This window comes from Phacochoerus africanus, chromosome 15 (assembly GCF_016906955.1).
Source record: "Phacochoerus africanus isolate WHEZ1 chromosome 15, ROS_Pafr_v1, whole genome shotgun sequence".
Classification (NCBI taxonomy): domain Eukaryota; kingdom Metazoa; phylum Chordata; class Mammalia; order Artiodactyla; family Suidae; genus Phacochoerus; species Phacochoerus africanus.
The window spans coordinates 59,927,845-59,947,053 of record NC_062558.1 but is presented as its reverse complement, the minus strand read 5'-3'; the positions used below and the strand labels follow the sequence as shown (position 1 = coordinate 59,947,053).

At 46.2% G+C, this 19,209-nt stretch overlaps 2 protein-coding genes across 3 annotated transcripts; one reads left to right on the top strand and one right to left on the bottom strand.

The window, feature by feature from the left end:
- Positions 1-210: 210 nt before the first annotated feature.
- Positions 211-2,687, bottom strand: EXOC8 (exocyst complex component 8). Its single transcript, XM_047760067.1, has one exon. The coding sequence runs from the start codon at positions 2,535-2,537 to the stop codon at positions 354-356; it is 2,184 nt and encodes a 727-aa protein (XP_047616023.1). The 5' UTR covers positions 2,538-2,687; the 3' UTR covers positions 211-353.
- SPRTN (SprT-like N-terminal domain) lies at positions 2,661-18,570 on the top strand. Of its 2 annotated transcripts, none has more exons than XR_007132160.1 (5): positions 2,661-3,375; positions 4,362-4,461; positions 11,139-11,267; positions 14,995-15,604; positions 16,290-16,342. XR_007132160.1 is itself a non-coding variant. In XM_047760068.1 (5 exons), the coding sequence occupies exons 1-5, from the start codon at positions 3,155-3,157 to the stop codon at positions 17,021-17,023; spliced, it is 1,452 nt and encodes a 483-aa protein (XP_047616024.1). In that variant the 5' UTR covers positions 2,661-3,154; the 3' UTR covers positions 17,024-18,570. The 2 variants fall into 2 exon arrangements, 1 of the variants encoding a protein (XP_047616024.1); XM_047760068.1 differs by having other exon boundaries at positions 14,995-15,262; positions 16,290-18,570.
- Positions 18,571-19,209: the final 639 nt, after the last annotated feature.

Below are 19,209 nucleotides of genomic sequence, written 5' to 3'. Positions count from 1 at the left end.
TTTAAGGTGCAGAAGTACACGAGGCAGGAATGGCACTGTGCCCTTTAAGAAACCTAGTGAACTGGGAAACTTTCAAAACACAGGTTGAAATGCTCTGGTGTGACGATATATAGTCCTTAGAGAGTTAGCATAATTTAAAAGGAAAGCATATTGTATGTTCTACAAATTCAATGTTTTTGTTACGTGGGTTTAACATGTTTTTCAATCTCCTTTTGATTTTCGCATTTCTGAGAAGGCATCTTTTATTTTTAGGCTGTGTTTGAGACTATAAAGAATACGCTAATGCAACTTAATATAAATATAAATAATATATATAAGCCATATATACGTATACACATAAACAGGTCCAGGTGTCAGACCACTGACGTTGTACTTTCGGGATTCACACGAATCAGTCTTGATGCATTTCTCAGGTCCTGAAGTTGCTTGGCGGGTTTCCCCACACCTTCCTCAAACCTTTTCTCCACCACAGGCAGGACTGTTTCGTACAGAAAGGATGCATTCTGTCTGATAAAATTCTTCTTCTCTGGATCCTGCTCACACCGAAGACTGTAATCCACATGCTGAACAGCAACCAAAATGATTTCCACCAGGCTCTCCAACAGCACCATGTGCAGCTCCGGGAAATACAGCTTCAGCGCCTCTTCTAAGAAGCCCATGGTCTGTTTGGTGAAAGCCACCACCGTGTAACTCAGGTTCACCCAGCAGTCATCCCCCGTGTACTGCTCAAAGTTCCTCACCCCACAGCTCTTCATCTCCTCTTTGAGTTTACCCAGGGCCTCTGGAGTCATCAAGTTCATCCTCCTCCACATCTCCTCTGAGTTGCGATGCTTAGTGGCTTCGATGATGATTTCCTTGTAGCTGTGCAAGGCCCCCTGGATGTCTTTCACCAGGAGGGTGTGGATGATGAAGGTGAGGTCTAGCCCGATGTCACCCAGCTGCTGACAATGCTCCTTGGCCACCTTCACACACTCAGCTGCGGTGGAGAGGCTCTCCTTACTGTCGAACACCTGTTTGCTAAAGGCAGCTGCAAACGTGCCCAGGGCTGACCTCGCCCAGACCACAAAGGCCGAGTAGCAGCCCCCGTCGGTGCCTGCGAAGTCCGCCTCAAACTCCCTGGCCGTCTCGAGAAGGCTGGTGAAGAAGACGTGGCAGAGCTTGTGAATGTAGAGTAAGGTGGCACCCTCGATGCGAAGCTGGCGGATTGCGGTATGCACGGCTGCTGCCCTGTTTCTCAAGAACAGCTCGCAAGCCTTAGTGCACTGGCCAAGCCGGATTAGTTGAGAAACGGCCCGACGCGTAGCCTTGGGACCGCCTCTCAGGGACCGATCCGGGGAGAGTTCAAAAACCAGCACCTCGGTGAGCTGGCGGACACGCTCATCCACTCTGGCCCTCAGTTCTTTTACAGCAGGTGGACTGGGCTTATCTTCCAGGTACTGGTTCAACTTATCCAGCAGGTCAACGGCCCCTTCAAAGTCCCTCTGGGCGATGCAAACATCCAGGTCTTCAGGCAATTCCTGGATCCATTCCATTGAGAGGTCCACCTTCTCTTCTTCCGCCTCAGGAACAGGTGGTTCGTCGTCGTCTTCATCTTCAAACGGGTTGCTGGCCTTGGAAGTCACTTGGGGTGGCCCTCGAGGGGCCGCTGCCTCCTCCTGCTCCCTGCGTCTTTTCTCACTGAGGGCCCTCTTGGTTTCCTCCAACACTTCCAGCCACTCGCGTTTGATTTTTGCATTTTCCGCCTGAAAAATACGACTCTCGGGAAACATTAGCAACTTGAACATGTCCTTCATGGGGGGATTGTCCTTGACATTGACTACGGCCAAACCATCCAGGGGATAGAGGGCGTCGTAGCGATACATCCCCCGCCGCTGTGGCAACCAGGTGGCCACTAGCAAACAGTCGTTCATTAGAAAGCCGTGCACTCGCTGCAACTGGGCCATATGATCCGCCTCGTATTCCACCAGGTCCCCGTTGTACACCAGGTACTGTCCCGGCGTCTCCAGCAGGTGCCTGCAGCCTTCCACCTTCTCCAGCAGAGTGGTAAGAGTGCGCTGCTTCCCTTCCTCGCCCGGACCAGAATTGTCGCGGGAGGCGCCCCCGGGACTTGGGAAAAAGCCAGCCTGGCCCCGGAGGTGATCGCGGCCCCCCGCGCTGCCTCCACCCTCCTCCCCTCCGGAGGCTGTGGCGGCCCCTGCAGCGGCGGCGGCGGCGGCCGGCAGCAGGGTGAGCGGGATGCTCTCCAGGTTGCTCTTCTGCTCCGTCAGCAGATGGCTAAGCTGGTACATCTCGCTCTCCAGGTAGGAGATCTCGCGGGCCGTCTCTATGAACTGCCGGTAGTTCTGGTAGACGTTACGCTTCAGGTTCTGCGCCGTCTCCTCCGCCAGCGCCTGGATGCGCTGCCGGTGCTCCTGCAGGTCCCGGTCCCCGTCCGACTGCTGCGAGAGCTGCTTCACGTACAGCCGCGCCTCGAAGCTGCCCGACTCCAGCTGCCGCCGCAGGCGGCTCGCCCCACTGTCTGACATCGCCATCGCCATTTCCGTCGGGGACTCACGCAGTCACTGTCACTATTACTACCGCCGCTGCCGCAGCCGCCGCCACTGTCGAGGCCCACCCAACCCGGCCGAGTCCAGGGCTGAGGAAGCAGGATGGAAGACAGGCGAGTACGCCTGCGCCCGGGTCTGAAGTCCGGACACTGCGCCTGCGCAAGATGCCCCTCGCAAACAGCGCGCCGGCGCAGGATCGCCAGTGGCCTAGGGCGCATGCGCCGGAGAAGCTCCTGCGGAAGCGAGTGGAGGGCGGAGCAGCGAGGTGTAGATACTGCGCATGGGCCGAGCATGACGTTGATGTTTGACCGTACCCGCGAACCGTAAAGGCGGTATCCGGCTACTTGAAACCTTCCTCGGGCTCAAGCTTCGGGAACCCAAGTATTGAGCCCACTAGGAGGTGTCATGCTGAATTTTCTTTGTTGTTTTAAGCCCTAGAATCTTGACTCTGGAGTTCGGGGCACGCTCGGTTCTCTTTCTCGAGCCAGAGTTTACTAGGTCTCGCGAGATCTGTGGGCTGACCCGAGAGTGGCCTGGGAGCTGGTATCTCCTAGGAGCACGGCTAGGCTCTCTAAGCCATCTGGACTCTGCCTGGCAGCCGGGCAGCCATGGATGAGGACCTGGTTCTGGCTCTTCGGCTTCAGGAAGAGTGGAACTTGCAGGTCTCGGAGCGCAATCCGGCCCAGGAGCCCCTGTCGCTGGTGGACGCGTCCTGGGAGTTGGTGGACCCCACGCCGGATTTGCAGGCCCTGTTTGTGCAGTTCAACGATCGTTTCTTCTGGGGCAAACTGGAGGCGGTGGAAGTGAAGTGGAGCTTGCGAATGACGCTGTGAGTGCCGAGCCCGCCGGGACCGGACAGCTGGCGGCCCTTCCGCTGCCCCGGCGCCGGGGCAGTGACCGGGTCCGGTCTAGGGACAGCCAGCCGTTCTCGGGCTTCCTCTCCCTTCCCTTCCTTCCTCTCTCGTTGCCCTTGGTCAGCTCTCAGAAAGCCGTGTGGCCCACCCCGCGGCGATCTGACCGGTAAGGAACACAGTGAGAGAGAAGGATGTTTCTCAGTTTCCAGGAAAATGAGTTCACCCCTTTCCCCTTTCTGATCTAGGACCCAGGAGGGAGAAACAGCCAGAATCGGCCCCTAAAGATGCTGAGGGCGCGGTGAAGTGTGCCGTCCTCAGCTGTGGTCTTTACGGCGCCGCTGCCTTGCAGTGAGCCGTGTGTCAGCTTGGGAAGGGGTCGATGTTTCCATAACTTTGGGACCCGGGGGTCTTCCGGGAGGCCTGTGAAAGGACCCTTTTCTTACCCGCTGAGTTGGAGAAAACCCCTTTTGAAATAAACGACTCCTGTACACCAACGGAGTTAACAAGTTTAAGGTGCAGCTGAACACTACCTGCTAGTTTTTGAATTGATACAAAACCACCTAGAATAAGGAGTTAAGATATGATATGAAGTTGCGTTGAAAGCACAGTTCTCCTTCATATATAATTATAATTTCGAAGGAACACTAGTGGAGATCTGGCCCTTTCCACCACAGACTGGTTGATTACACCTTTTAGGGAGAGGACAGGCAGCAGCAGGATGGGATTATCTTTGAGCTGCCTGGTTAGAGTAAGGGAGGCCACTGCTGTTCCCATTTCTCCCTGACCCCTCGGAATTGCAAGCATCTCCCAGCAAAGAGGGTCTATTTTCAGGAAGGCCATCTGCCATGGAGTTCTCCCTCAGCCTGAACCGCCCAAGAACGTGTAAGGATTTGCTCTCTCCCGTTTGATTCCCTCCTGTGTACATTTGGTGAATTACAGATTTGGGATGGTTTTCTTCCAGGTGTGCTGGGATCTGCAGCTACGAAGGGAATGGTGGAATGTGCTCCATCCGGCTCAGTGAACCCCTTTTAAAGTTGAGGCCCAGGAAGGACCTTGTGGAGGTATTTTCTGCATAAACCTGATGCTTAACTCAGTAATTTAGAAATGCTTATTATGGATTTAGACTGCTGTGAATTAACCTGTACATGTGGGAAAAAAAAATCAGTTTTCTCTCATTGCAAACTTTTATTCTGGAGCAAATAATAATGATTACCTTACATTTTAGTGTTTCAGAGTTAGAGGCGTCCAGGTACATTGTCTAATTTGATCTTTACAATAATCCTGTTTATGTTCAAAGTGTTACCCTCATTTTTATAAATGAGTAAATTAAGGTTCAGATATGCCAGGTAGTTGGTTTAGAAGCAGAGAAAAACTGAGGATCTACATCTCTTTTTTTTTTTTTTTGTCCTTTTTAGGACCACATGCACGACATATGGAAGTTCCCAGGCTAGGGTCGAATCGCAGCTACAGCTGCCAGCCTACACCACAGCCACAGCAACCTGGGATCCAAGCCCAGTCTGTAACCTACACCACAGCTCATGGCAACACTGGATCCTTAACCCACTGAGCAAGGCCAGGGATTGAGCCCTCATTCTCATGGGTACTAGTTGGATTCATTACCGCTGAGCTGCTGTGGGAACTCTGTGGACCCACGTCTTTTCATTGAGACACACAAATTTTGATTCTCCTCTGTCAGCCACCACGGTATGCTCCCAGGACATGTGGGTGAGAACAAACCAGCATGAGGACATACTTCATATCTAGAGTTGGTGATCACACCTGCTAGCTAAGTGGAGCAGTAGGAGCTCTCAGACTATGTTTAGATGAGTCTAGTAGTTGCCTGAAATTCCCCAACATACACCCAGTGTGAGCTGTCTTTCCTCAGTTGTAGCACCTGAAATGTATGCAAAAGAGAGCTGAAATGATAGAGGTTGGATGGAATATAAATTAAAATGTGCTTGGACATTATTTTTTAAGGATAATGGGTTTCACAATAATGGGACTGTACTTAACACTACCGAACTGTACATTTAAAAATGGTTAAGATGGTAAGTTTTATGTTACGTGCTTTTTTTTTTGTCTTTTGTCTTTTAGGCCGCACCCATGGCATATGGAGGTTCCCAGGCTGGGGGTCTAATCAGAGCTGTTGCTGCCAGCCTACACCACAGCCACAGCAACACCAGATCCCAGCCATGTCTACAATCTACACCACAGCTCATGGCAACACTGGATCCTTAACCCACCGAGTGAGGCCAGGGATTGAACCTGCAACCTCATGGTTCCTAGTCAGATTCGTTTCCGCTGCGCCACGACAGAAACTCCTACATGCTTTTTTTTAACAACAGTTTTTTTAAAAAAGTAAATAGGAGTTCCCATTGTGGCTCAGTGGTTAACGAATCCGACTAGGAACCATGAGGTTGTGGGTTCCATCCCTGGCCTTGCTCAGTGGGTTAAGGATCCGGCATTGCCGTGAGCTGTGGTGTAGGTCGCAGATGCGGCTCGGATCCCGCGTTGCTGTGGCTCTGGCATAGGCCGGTGGCTACAGCTCCAATTAGACCCCTAGCCTGGGAACCTCCATATGCCATGGGAGCGGCCCAAGAAAATGGCAAACAGACAAAAAAAAAAGGGTAAATAGCTACTAATTGTAAAGTGTTACAACAGAAACACTCAGTTAATCGAAAAATAAAAGAATAAAGGAACAAATCCCAGATAAAATGAAAAGAAAGGTGGACATAATAATATCAGTTATTATATTGCTCATAAATAGACTAAACTCTCCATTTAGAGACACATATGAACTAGATTAACAGAGACATGCTTAAAATAAGGACACATGTTAAATTTAAAAGATGGGGAAAAGTATGTCATTCCAACACTAAATAACAGAAAGTTGTCATGGCAATATTAGTATTGGTCAAAAGATTTTAAGGGAAGTTATTTTACTAGAAGAAAAGGGATATTTCATAATGATAAAGTAACCTATTAAACACATATGGAGTTCCCGTTGTGGCTCAGCAGAAACAGTCTGACTAGCATCCATGAGGACACAGGTTCAGTCCCTGGCCTTGCTCAGTGGATTAACGATCTGGCATTGTGATGAGCTGTGGTGTAGGTCGCAGATTCGGCTTGGATCTCGAGTTGCTGTGGTCTGGGCCAGCAGCTACAGCCCCAATTTGACCCTTAGCCTGGGAACCTCCATATCCTGCAGGGGTAGCCCTAAAAAGACAAATAATAATAATAATAATAATAAAATAAAAACACATAATGACCCTGAAAATAATAACATAGCTTTAGATGACCTGAAGCATAAATAAGCAGAAGCAAAAAGAGAAATAATTCAGTCATAATTGTAGCCACTAATACAACTCTCTTGGTAATTCAGTGATGAACAGGAACAAAATAGTAAAAATTTTTTAAAAATTGAACATGATTAACCAAATCAACCTTATGAAGAGCCCTAATTGCTTAATGGATATTGTTGCATAAATGATTAAATAAACATAGGAACAATTTTTGTTTGTCTTTTTGCCATTTCTTGGGCTGCTCCTGCGGCATATGGAGGTTCCCAGGCTAGAGGTCTAATCGGAGCTGTAGCCGCCAGCTTACACCACAGCCACAGCAACGTGGGATCCAAGCCGAGTCTGCAACCTACACACCACAGCTCACGGCAACTCCAGATCCTTAACCCACTGAGCAAGGCCAGGGACGGAACCCGCAACCTCATGGTTCCTAGTCGGATTCGTTAACCACTGAGCCATGATGGGAACTCCAGGAACAGTTTTAAAGTTATGGGCAAAAAGAAGATGGGAAATACGTGTTAATTCTTCAAGGGAGTATGTGCTGTTAGTGGCACGTTACAGTGTCTGATCAGGGGTAAGAAGGACATCAGAGGAACAGGGGCCCCTGGCCTGGGTTTAAAGTAGCTAAATTAATCATGAATAGGATGCAGAAAAGGAAGAGACATATAACTGGTTGAGGTGGTCAAGGGAAGCTTCATAGGTATGGATTTTACTATTCCCATCACTCCTACCATTCGCTCTTTAATGAGCACCTGCTGTGTCAGACTGGTGTCATTACCCTGGTGTTTGCCTTTACCACCGCCCTGCAAGATCAGGGTGAGAATCAAGTTATAACTTGTCCAGGGTCATGTGCATAATAAATACCAGACCCTTGGTGTAGACTCTAGTTTTTCTGGCTCTCCCTTTCCCTTTCCACATAGCACTTGGCTTCATCACTTCTGCCTTAGAACTATTGCTGCTGCCAATTAAAACATGGAGGTGAGCCTGACAGAACAGACTGGATTCTGACAAGTGGAGAGAGGGGAGGAGACTACTCTTGGCAGAGGGGCTGGGAATGCAGGGAGCAAAAGTGAGGCCACTAAACTTAGGGCATATTTCAGACCAGGAGTAGTTGCTTTTGTCTGGATATAGAACAGAGGTGGAAAATAGAGATATTTGGGGATCCTGTTGTGTAGAGTCCTTTATCTAGGCTAAATGTGGAAAATGGTAGATAATATAGAATTGGAAATGTTCAGTATGATACTGTGTACCATTTTCAAGATGTGTTTAAATTCAACCAACAAGCAGGAACCTAAATTTTGGGGGGTTTTTTTGCCCACTTCTGTGGCATACAGAATTTCCCCGGCCAAGGATTAAGCCTGCGCCATAGCAGTGTCAGCACTGGATCCTCAACCCACTGCATCACAAGAGAACTCCCAACAGCCCAATTTTTATCATTTTCATTTTTTATTTTATATTATTATTATTATTTTGCTTTTTAGGGCCGTCACCTGCGGCATATGGAAGTTCCCAGGCTAGAGGTGGAATTGGAGCTGCAGCTGCCGGCCTACCACAGCCACAGCAACACAGAATCCGAGCCTCATCTATGACGTACACCACAGCTTAGCAGTGCTGGATCCTTAACCCCCTGAGCAGGGCCAGGGGTTGAACCTACATCCTTATGGATACTAGTCGGGTTGGTAACCTGCTAAGCCACAATGGGAACTCTCTAACAATCCAGTTTTTAAATGAGTAAAGGTCGTGGACAATTCACAAAACATGAAATAGAAATGACCCCTGAACATATGAAAACATATGCAACTTCATTTATAAAAACAAATGCAAATTAATACTACATTAGCACCTCTTCTTGCTTATCGAGATTGGTGGAACTCCTAAAGTTTGAAACCATTAGTAAAGTTAAGGGAAACTAAGCGTTCCCGTATATCACTGGTAAGAGGGCAGAATGGTACATGCCCTGCAGAGGATTTTGTAACGTCTCACAAAATTACGGGTGCACTTACCTTTGACTCAGCAACACCTAGACTGAAATGAAAGATCCCTGGAGTTCACGTCATGGCTCAGCAGTTAACGAACCCCACTAGGATCCATAAGGATGCAGGTTCGATCCCTGGCCTTGCTCAGTGGGTTAAGGATCTGGTGTTGCCATGAGCTGTGGTGTAGGCTGCAGATGTGGCTTGGAGCCCAGGTTGATGTGGCTGTGGCCGGCAGTTGTGGCTCCAATTTGACCCTAGGCGGGGGACTTCCACATGCCATGGGGGGGTAGCCCTACAAAGCAAAAAAAAACAAAAACAAAGGTCCTTTTTACAAAGTATTTTCATTGTACTATTCACAATAACAAAAGAGTGTAAATACTATTTAGCAAGAGGGGCCTGGTTGAATGAGCTATAGTACAGCAACATAATGGAATTCTTTGTAGCCATAAAAAGAAATGAAAAGTATCTTTATGAAATTATGTGGAGAGGAGTTCCCACTGTGGCTCAGTGGTTAAGGAACCTGACTAGTATCCGTGAGGGCATGGGTTTAATCCCTGGCCTTGCTTAGTGGGTTAAGGATCTGGCATTTCCGTGAGCTGTGGTGTAGATCGCAGACGCGGCTCGGATCCTGCATTGCTATGGCTGTGGCGTAGGCCAGCAGCTACAGCTCCGATTGGACCCCTAGCCTGCGAACCTCCATATGCCATGAGTGCAGCCCTAAAAAGACGAAAGAAAGAAAGAAATTATGTGGAGAAAGATAGAGTGTGTTGGGGGGGGGGCACACCTGCAGCACGTGGAAGTTCCTGGGCCAGGGATCAAACCCACGCCACGCCATAGCAGCGACCTGAGCCACAGTTGTGGCAATGCTCAATCCTTAAACCCACTGCACCCCCAGGGAACTTCCAGGGGTGTATTATTTTAATGAAAAAGGCAGTCCAGAAGAGTGTACACAATATTTTGTATAAGAAGTATGCTGTGTGGTGGGGAGGGGATAAGAGTGGATATAAATATTAGCAAAACAACAGTGAAAGAAAGAAGAAACTAATAATAGTATCCCTTAGTGGTGGAGAGTTCAGGATAGGAGGATAGAGCAGATCAGAATTTTTCTATGTATAGCTTTCCATAGTTTTGGAATTTTGAATCACGTAAAACTTTAAAACAAACAATAAAGCTTACTGCTCATTCCACACCAAGGATGCAGTAGTTTAGGTGCAAAGTTAACAGAAGATTTAAGGCTGCTGTTTCATAATTTATTCTAAAAAATATTTTTTAAGGGAATTTCAAATCAGAAGAACTAGACTGGCATTAATGAAGTTTAGTCTTATAAATTTATGCTGAACAGAAAAATGGGAGAATCAAATCAGCTCTATCTCTGAAAATGACCTTGATCTTTTAAGTAAATGCTGCTCTATTGAGACTAAAATCCACCGGCCATTCTACATTTCAGATGTTCCTCTGCATTCTAAAATAATGATAGCTATTCTCATAAAGGAGAAAAGCTTAGGTTCATGGAGTTCCCTGGTGGCCTAGCAGGCCTATTTAGAAATTAATAGGGAGTTCCTGTCATGGCTCAGTGGTTAACGAATCCAACTAGGAACCATGAGGTTGCGGGTTCCGTCCCTGGCCTTGCTCAGTGGGTTAAGGATCTGGTGTTGGCCGTGAGCCGTGGTATAGGTCGCAGATGCGGCTTGGATCTGGCATTGCCGTGGCTGTGGCATAGGCTGGAAGCTACAGCTCCGATTCGACCCCTAGCCTGGGAACCTCCATATGCTGCAGGTGCAGCCCTAGAAAAGACCAAATAAATAAATAAATAAATAAATAAATAAATAAATAAAATAAACAAATAAATAAAATAAAATAAATTAATAGCCTCTTGCAGTTCCTGTTGTTGCTCAGCAGAAAGGAATCTGACTAGTATCTATGAGGATGTGGGTTCGATTCCTGTCCTTGCTCAGTGGGTTAAGGATCTGGTGTTGCTATGAGCTGTGGTATAGGTCACAGAAGAGGCTCAGATCTGGCATTGCTGTGGCTATGGTGTAGGCCAGTGGCTACAGCTCTGATTCAGCCTGTAGCCTGGGAACCTCCATATGCCACAGGTGTGGCCCTAAAAAGACAAAAAAAGAAAAAGAAATTAGTAATCTCTTATAAAATTTTCTCCCCATTTCAGAAATTTGAAATTTTCATGTAGTTGAATTATGGATCTTTTCTGCTGGATTTTGATTAGTAGTTAAAAAGGCTTTCCTAGAAGAGGGAGTTCTTAACCTGGGCACTACAGAACTTCAGATACTATACACAAAGATTCGTGAATGTGTGCTTATATAATTTTTCTAGAATGATGGTTCATGACTTTTATCAGTATCTGAAAGGCACCCAAAGAAGACTAAGACTCCAGATAGAGTAAGAAAAGGCATTTTTATTTTCCAAAGTGCCATAACAAATTAATTTGATTGTTTTCTGTTTCAGACCCTCTTGCATGAAATGATACATGCCTATCTGTTTGTCACCAACAATGATAAAGACCGTGAAGGGCATGGTCCAGAGTTTTGTAAACACATGCACCGCATCAATCGCCTGACTGGAGCCAACATAACAGTACGTAAAGCCACACGCTTTTATGATGTTTAGTAGTTATTGATTCAGTATTTCCTGGGATTCGATTAAAAATTGAGAGCCGGCTTAGAAACAAATGTTATCTTTGAGGATTTTCAACAGCAAGCCAGAGGCCCAGAGAAGCTGACCGGGCTTGTCCAGGACCATGTAGCAGGAGGGCAGCCGCGCCAGCGATCCCCCCGCCCGCGATCCCCCCGCCCAGGCTTCTGCCCACACCTTGGCAATGCGTTGTCCAGTTACCGCAGGCCTGCGGTGCCTCTCCTGGACCAGGACCATTACCTCTTTGTTTCCTCATTAGTCTCCTGCTCCAGTCCATCCTATCTTCTGCTGCCGTGTCCTATGTCATTCCTGTCATCAGAAGTCTTTGATTAATGTTTCTGCATGATATTGTAGGAGGAGGCAGAGCCTAGGCTCAAAAAAGGCTGCCTGCATCCAGATGTCGGTGCCACTGCCTGACTCTCGGCTACTTCCTTTTACTCACGTGTACAAGGAGAGCAGTAACGACACCTGTCACCTGGATCCTTGTGAGGATTACAGGAAATACATGCAAAACATTTAGGGTTTTTTGTTATTGATTCTTTTTTTGGCTGCACCCACGGCATGTGAAATTTCCTAGGCCGGGAATCAAACCTGCACCACAGCAGCAACCAGAGCCACAGCAGTGACAACACTGGATCCTTTACCCACTAGTCTACCAGGGAACTCCATGTTATTACTGATTCATTTTATTTTATTTATTTATTTATTTTTTGTCTTTTTGCCATTTCTGGAGAGCTCCCGCGGCATATGGAGGTTCCCAGACTAGGGGTCGAATCGGAGCTGTAGCCACCGGCCTACGCCAGAGCCACAGCAACTCGGGATCCAAGCCACGTCCGCAACCTACACCACAGCTCACGGCAACGCCGGATGGTTAACCCACTGAGCAAGGCCAAGGATCGAACCCGAAACCTCATGGTTCCCAGTCGGATTCGTTAACCACTGCGCCACGACGGGAACTCCTGATTCATTTTATTAAATAACCTTTTTTCTTACCCTCCTTCCTTATGTCTTGTGTTTCTAAGTGAACTTTTCTCGTCCATGCCTTTCCTCAAGTATCCTCTCTGTAGAATATGCCACTTCTATTTTCTGTCAAAATGATTTTCATCTTTATGGTGAGATATAACTTCTCCCGCCTTCGAACTTCCTCAGCTGATACATACCCTTTTACAATATCTTACACCACTTTCATACCTCTGAACCCAGGGTGGCTCTTACCTGTATATACATCTGTGTAGGATGTCTGATGTTGTGCCCCTATTGGGGCAATTGAATTGAACCATACAGAATATTAATGCCTACAAAGATTAAATCCCTTAATGTGTTCAAATATTTCCTTCCTTTAAAAGGCAGTAAAGGCCAGTGTGATGAAAAATTAAAAGTGCCCACCCTATGTCCCATTTCCCAGCTTTCAGTTTAATTTTCTGGAGAGCTCATTTAATTATTGGACAGTTACTTCAACATCAGGAAAGCGGCCTGCATTAAAACAATCATATAGGAGTTCCCATTGTGGCTCTGCGGTTAACAAACCCCACTAGTATCCATGAGGATGTGGTTTTGATCCCTGGCCTCACTCAGTGGGTTAAGGGTCTGGCATTGCTGTGAGCTGTGGTGTAGGTCGCAGGTGCTGCTTGGATCCTGCGTTGCTGTGGCTCTGGTGCAGGCTAGCAGCTGTAGCTCTGATTCGACCCCCTAGCTGGGGAATTTCCCTATGCTGAGGGTGTGGCCCTAAAAAGATTAAAAAAAAAAAATCACATAAAAATCCAGATTAGCAAAGGAATTATGGAGTTGCTAGTGTAAAAGGCTTTCAGTTTCCTCGCTAGAATTTACACTTGAAGCAAAGTTCTAGTGTACTTGTTCATTTGGAAGAGGATATGTTCTTTTATCTTGGCTGTCTGTGTGTTTTCACTGAGGTTTTACTGAGTGGCGCCCCTTGCTTACAGGTCACATTGTGTTTTAACAGACTCCACAGGGCAATTGAGAACAATTTTATCTTAGTGACTGCATTGTTAAAAAGTCATATCCCAAGGCTGTAGGAATTAAATAAGTTGGAAGCAAAACAGACCCAATGCCCTGTCTTTTTTGCCATTGAATTATTAATATTAAGCGAGGTCTTCGCACCATAAAAGAGAAGGCGGAGCCTAACGTAACTCCTCCTTCCCAAACCTTTGTCCTCCAGTCTCTTCTGTGTGTAGGGTCATTTGCATTGTTTGCATGCTTGCTAAATCAAAGAGTTTGTTTGCTTCTACTGGAGAGATAGTGAGTATAAAACTGTTTATTTATCTGTACGGTTACAGAAAGCTTAGCATTCTTTCCCACAAGGGGAATTTATTAAAGAGTTAAGCGTCTTGGTTTAAAAAAAAAGGAAGTTTGTGCCTCGGTGGAAACAAATCTGACTAGTATCCATGAGGATGCACTTTCGATCCCTAGCCTTGCTCACTGGGTTAAGGATCCAGCGTTGCTGTGGCTGTGGTGTAGGCTGGCAGTTACAGCTCCAGTTCAGCCCCTAGCCTGGAAACCTCCATATGCCACAGGCATGCCCCCCCCCCGCAAAATCATATACACATGCCCTTTATCTTTTACAAATAGTTCCACTGAGAGGACAGAAGGAAAATGGACTCAGTGTCATTCAGGGGCATCAGTTTTAACGTGGTGCCCTGCCACCCTCAGTGCCACCAAGGCGGAGGGATGGGGGGGTGGGAGGCTAACCTTCCTATCAGTGTGGGTTCTTCTGCTTATGTTCTGAGTAAGATTTCTTCTGGAGGGGGAAACAAAAGTATCCTGCTTGAGGATGAAAAAGCACACTTATGGAGAATTTCATTTGACTCAGTGAATGAAGCTTTTCATTCACTCCATCAGCACATTCTTACTGAGCACCTTCACTGTGCCACGCCTCCAGCTACTAGGGATACGAGGGTGAGAACAGATTAAAGGATACTCCATAAGGCTTATTACGAAGACTCCAGCAGAGTGGGGCAAATGTGGAGAGAGGGTTTGCATGAGGCCAGGTGCCTGTTTGGGGCCCAGCATTTATAGGAAATAGTCCCCTGGAACCCTTTGGTAGGGTTACTTATAGGGGAAGATTTCAGCTTTGCAATGGGAACAATTCTTATTTATTATGGCATTACATAAAATCTTGTCTTTATCCTAATTTTTCATCATTTAAAAATGTTTCTGGAGATCCCGTCGTGGTGCAGCAGAAATGAATCCGACTAGGAACCTTGAGGTTGCGGGTTCGATCCCTGGCTTCGCTCAGTGGGTAAAGGATCCAGCATTGCCGTGAGCTGTAGTGTAGGTTGCAGATGTGACTTGGATCTGGCGTTGCTGTGTCTGTGGCGTAGGCTGGCGGCTACAGCTCTGATTCGACCCCTAGCCTGGGAACCTCCATGTGCCACAGGTGCGGCCTTAAAAAGGACAAAAGACAAAAAAAAAGAAAGAAAAAATGTGGTTTCTAAAACCTTTAGCATTTATAAAAGCTTTTGGTGTCTTTAATTTTTTGTCTTCTATTCTCCCATTTTTCTATCTTTACACAGTTTATGAAGCACTAAATTAACCACTGCTAAATATGATTTCCTAAAACATAATTTCCGAAAGCTCCAGGAAACAGGATAAAGGTGGGGCAGGGGCTGCTTATTACATGTTTTCTGAAGATTGTTACCATGCCTCCCCCCAGGTCTACCATACTTTCCATGACGAGGTGGACGAGTACCGGCGACACTGGTGGCGCTGCAACGGGCCATGTCAATACAAGAAGCCATATTTCGGCTACGTCAAACGCGCCACCAACAGGGCGCCCTCTGCTCACGACTATTGGTGGGCTGAGCACCAGAAAAACTGTGGAGGCACTTTCATAAAAATCAAGGAACCAGAGAACTATTCAAAAAAAGGCAAAGGAAAGACAAAACCAGGAACACAGCCAGTGTCAGCAGCAGAGCCTGAAGGTAACTCTGTTTATGTGCTTCCGACTGTCCCACGACTGCAGTGGCTCTAACATAAGACAGCAGCAGCTTCAGAGAACTGGCATTTAACATAAACTGCCAGGCTGTTTCCAGGTTAGAGGTTTTCAAGGGTGGACTTAGGAACAAAAAAAGCCCATCATCCGTGACATGGTGGTGGAAAAACAGACTTTGCTCTGTGTGGATGTGAGTAAAAGCAGAAATCGTTTCTGCTAAAATTTGAGAGTAAAGTCCCTTTTCCTATCCTGGCTCACTGAGTCCTTAGGAAACAGAAGGCACAAAGATTGTCAAAATGAAAACAGTAATTCAGATGACAGCGCCCTGAATGTAAGTCAAGTGACACCTCTTCCTATCAGGTGGGCTCTATCCAGGTGACTTCTGTGAATTGAGTGTATTTTCACTGGGAAAAGAGGGGGATAGGCTCTGACACATGAGTGCTGCACTTCATCCTCCAGACCTGCCCCTTTTCTGCGGAGCTCGGAGCACTGTCTTTGGAGGAGCAACCTTTTGGGGGGCGGTGGGGGCGGTGGGCGGGTTACTGAGGTTAAGACTTCTTCCCTTGGGACGTTGTTGCTTTGATGTGATAGGGCTCACGAGCATAAGCTGTCTTCTCAGTTTGGAACTATACAATAAGTTGAGAAGCTATAGCAGAATTTATGTGGAGAGATTTCTAGCTTCGTTTTTGTGGGCTGGGAAGATAAGAGCACAGTAGCAGATTTTTCCCTTCTGGAAGGAAACTTAATACGAAGCAATTTTCAAGGAGAAAGTGACTTTGCTGTTGGTCTTTGCTTGATAGAGCTGCTTATCTAAACACCAGAGGCTGTTTTTGTCCTCTGTGTTCTCTCGGAGCCAGAGCTCTCAGACTGCTAAAGCTTGTCCTCCCATCAGTAGATAACCACTGCATTGTTCTAAGTTAGAACAAAATAGTTTTGGGGAAAACTATCCATTAGCTTCATATTTGTTTTGGTATTAATTTCGAGTCAAGGAAAAATCTTTTTTGCTTCTATTGCAGATAAACCCAACAGAAGCAAGACACAGTTGTTAATCCCTTTTAGTGGGAAGGGATATGTTCTAGGAGAGACAAGCAACTCGCCTTCCTCTGGGAAATGGATCACTTCACATGCTGTTAATAAAACCCAAGATCTTTTCAGTCAAGACCAGTCAGCCAATGCCCTAAGATCTAATTCTAAAACTGTGGTGAAATTTGAACAGAATGGTTCAAGTAAAAAGACCTCCCTAGTCCCGTCTGTGCCCAGCTCCAAACACCAAAATGTTTTAAGCAACTACTTTCCTAGAGTATCAGTCGCCAGCCAGAAGGCTTTCAGAAGTGTGACTGGATCTCCAGCGAAGAGCCTAACAGTTGGGGACATCACTAAAAACTCGCCGCCTTCTAGTTCTCAGAGAAGGGTTACGTCTTCTAAGGTGTCCCTAAGAGAGTCTTTCAAAGCAGTGGAATCGACATCTGTGACTGTACCCCCTGGGGACCAGTGCCCAGGTAAACGACCCAGGCTGGAAGATAGGGCTGCTTTTGACAATTTTTTTATCAAGAAAAACCAAATACAGAGTGGAGGTAATGATCCCAAGTGTCCTTCACATCTTCCAGCTGCAACTCCGAATCCAAGCAGTTCATCCAGTTGGAGCAGAACAGTTAATTGTCCGGTTTGTCAGAGTGAAGTTTTGGAGTCTCACATTAACGAGCACTTGGACAGGTGCCTGGAAGGCGACAGCACCCAAGGCAAGAGCTGAAAATGCCTTTGAAAAATGAATGGATCTCACCTGTCCACTGCATCACCTCAGGAATCTCTGGTTAATGCCAAAATCTGCAGGTTATAATCTAGCTTACCAGTACTAAGTGTACTATTTTATATATACATACATGAGGTTGCAATTTTAAATCTTTTATTTCTAAAGGTGCTATCATTCACTTACTTGCCTTGCATATACTGTAGCCCAGAGTGTGTTCTGGATGCATACATGTATGATTTTTAGCTCCTTTTGTTTTTGCTTGCTCTTAAAATTATTTAAAACTGTTCATCTTTTTATTTGTATGTCTTCCTTAAAATATTCACTGAGAATCCTGTCAGGTATTTAGTTAAATGGGATATTTATTAATATTAAAACTCATTCTCAGAACTGTTAATATTCATAGTGCCAGACATTGACCAAAAATATAATCTCAAGTACAGTATATTAATTGTTTTACAGTACTCAAGGTTTTGGGTTGTTTTTTTCCCAAAATCTTAAGAGGAAGTACAAAGATTTTTATTTCACTTTTCACTAAAAGGTGGCAGCAGATTTTAGGTTAAAGTAGGTAAGTATAGTAAGATAAATTTCTTTTAGACTATTACTAGCAACGAATAGCCACTGTAATTCTGTAGACCAGAGTTTTGCTAAATCCTGAGAAAATAGCTAAATGAGTGATTAAAACTCAGTGCTAAGTAACTGGTTTATATAACATAACAAAATTGCCTTGTTTATGTACATGGAGAACCTTATCTGGAAACAGTGCTCTGAACCTTAAGGCAAAACTGAACTGATTTAGGAATAACATTTGCGTATGTAAAAAAGTCTATCTCTTTGAAAAAAATTCTTTTCCATATTCTAGTGAAGGGACAAAGTTTGATCAATTTACTTTTTTGTCTCATGGCTAGACCACCAGCCCGTTGGCATATATCCAAGGCCTTAGTTCACAAGTTTCCTTGTTCTTTGTTGCGGTGTGACTTTTCGTACATACAGTGCAGCTGGGTCCTCCTGTGTGCGCGCTGCCATTGCAGCTCAGTCAAAGGAGGTTCTCGTGGCACCTCTTCCCAGTCAATACCCACACCCCGCAAAGTACTGCTGTTTTCACCTGTCACCACAGGTTGGTTTAGCTTGTTTTGGAACCTCATAAAGTGCTATCTTTGTTGCTGTGTGTAGCAAGTTTTTCATTGCCCTGTAGGACTTGTATGAATATGCCAGAGTTTATTCACTGGAATTATCTCCTGTTTGGGGCGTGGGCTATTATGAATAATGCTGCTAAGACCATTCTTACTCGTTTCTGTTGAGCATATGCCTGGGACTGGAAGGCAGGTTTTACCAGGTGCCTTTTTGTTCAGCTTTAGTAACTGCTGCCGCTGTGTGCTCCTGCCGGCAGCGTAGGAGACCGAGCTCCAGCTGTTCCAGTCTTCCCGCCACTATCCATGCTTTTCACTTCAGCCTCTCTGGTCGAGTGTGTACAGGTTTTAATAGTTCTTAAGCACAGAGTTCAACAATAGTACTTAATAAACATTTATAGATGAATGACTTAAAATGTATATTATGTTGAATAGAGGATCGTTTTCTCTAATTCATTTTAACAAATCATGTGCAGGTAAACTTTGTTTGTGTGCAAAAGCCGTACAAGGTTCTGGAGCTATGAAGTAAGGAAGACAGCCCATGTCCTCAAGGAGCTTTACCGCCTAGTTGAGGAGGGAGACCAAAGTGGATTACTTTCAGGAGTAAGTGCTATGAGGGGAGAGGGTTCATGCCATGTGCTCTGGGGACTAAAAGGACAGTCAGGGCTTCAGAGGATGGAAGAGCTAAACCCTACAGATGAGTCTTCAAGGGCAAGTTAAGTCAGCCTGGGGAGAGGGTAGAAAGGGCCTTGCAAAGAGGAGCACAGCAACGGCATAGAAGTAGACCAGCAGGTCTACTGGGAGAACCAAGCTCTTCGCAATGGACAGAGCATAGACACTGTGAGGGTAAGATGGCAGAAGGAGCAAGACAGCAGACAGGGCAGGCTGAGGTAGAGCTTTGAGCACACCCCCCTCATGTCCATTGTGTGGTCTCTGTTAATACACACCTCTTGAGGCTGGTGGGAGCGGTGCACTAGGGACTGGGAAGGTCTGTGAGCCAGTCGAGACCATCCGAGAGTGTTTTGATAGAGTCTCTGGGGTAACTAAACGGGAAGGAGG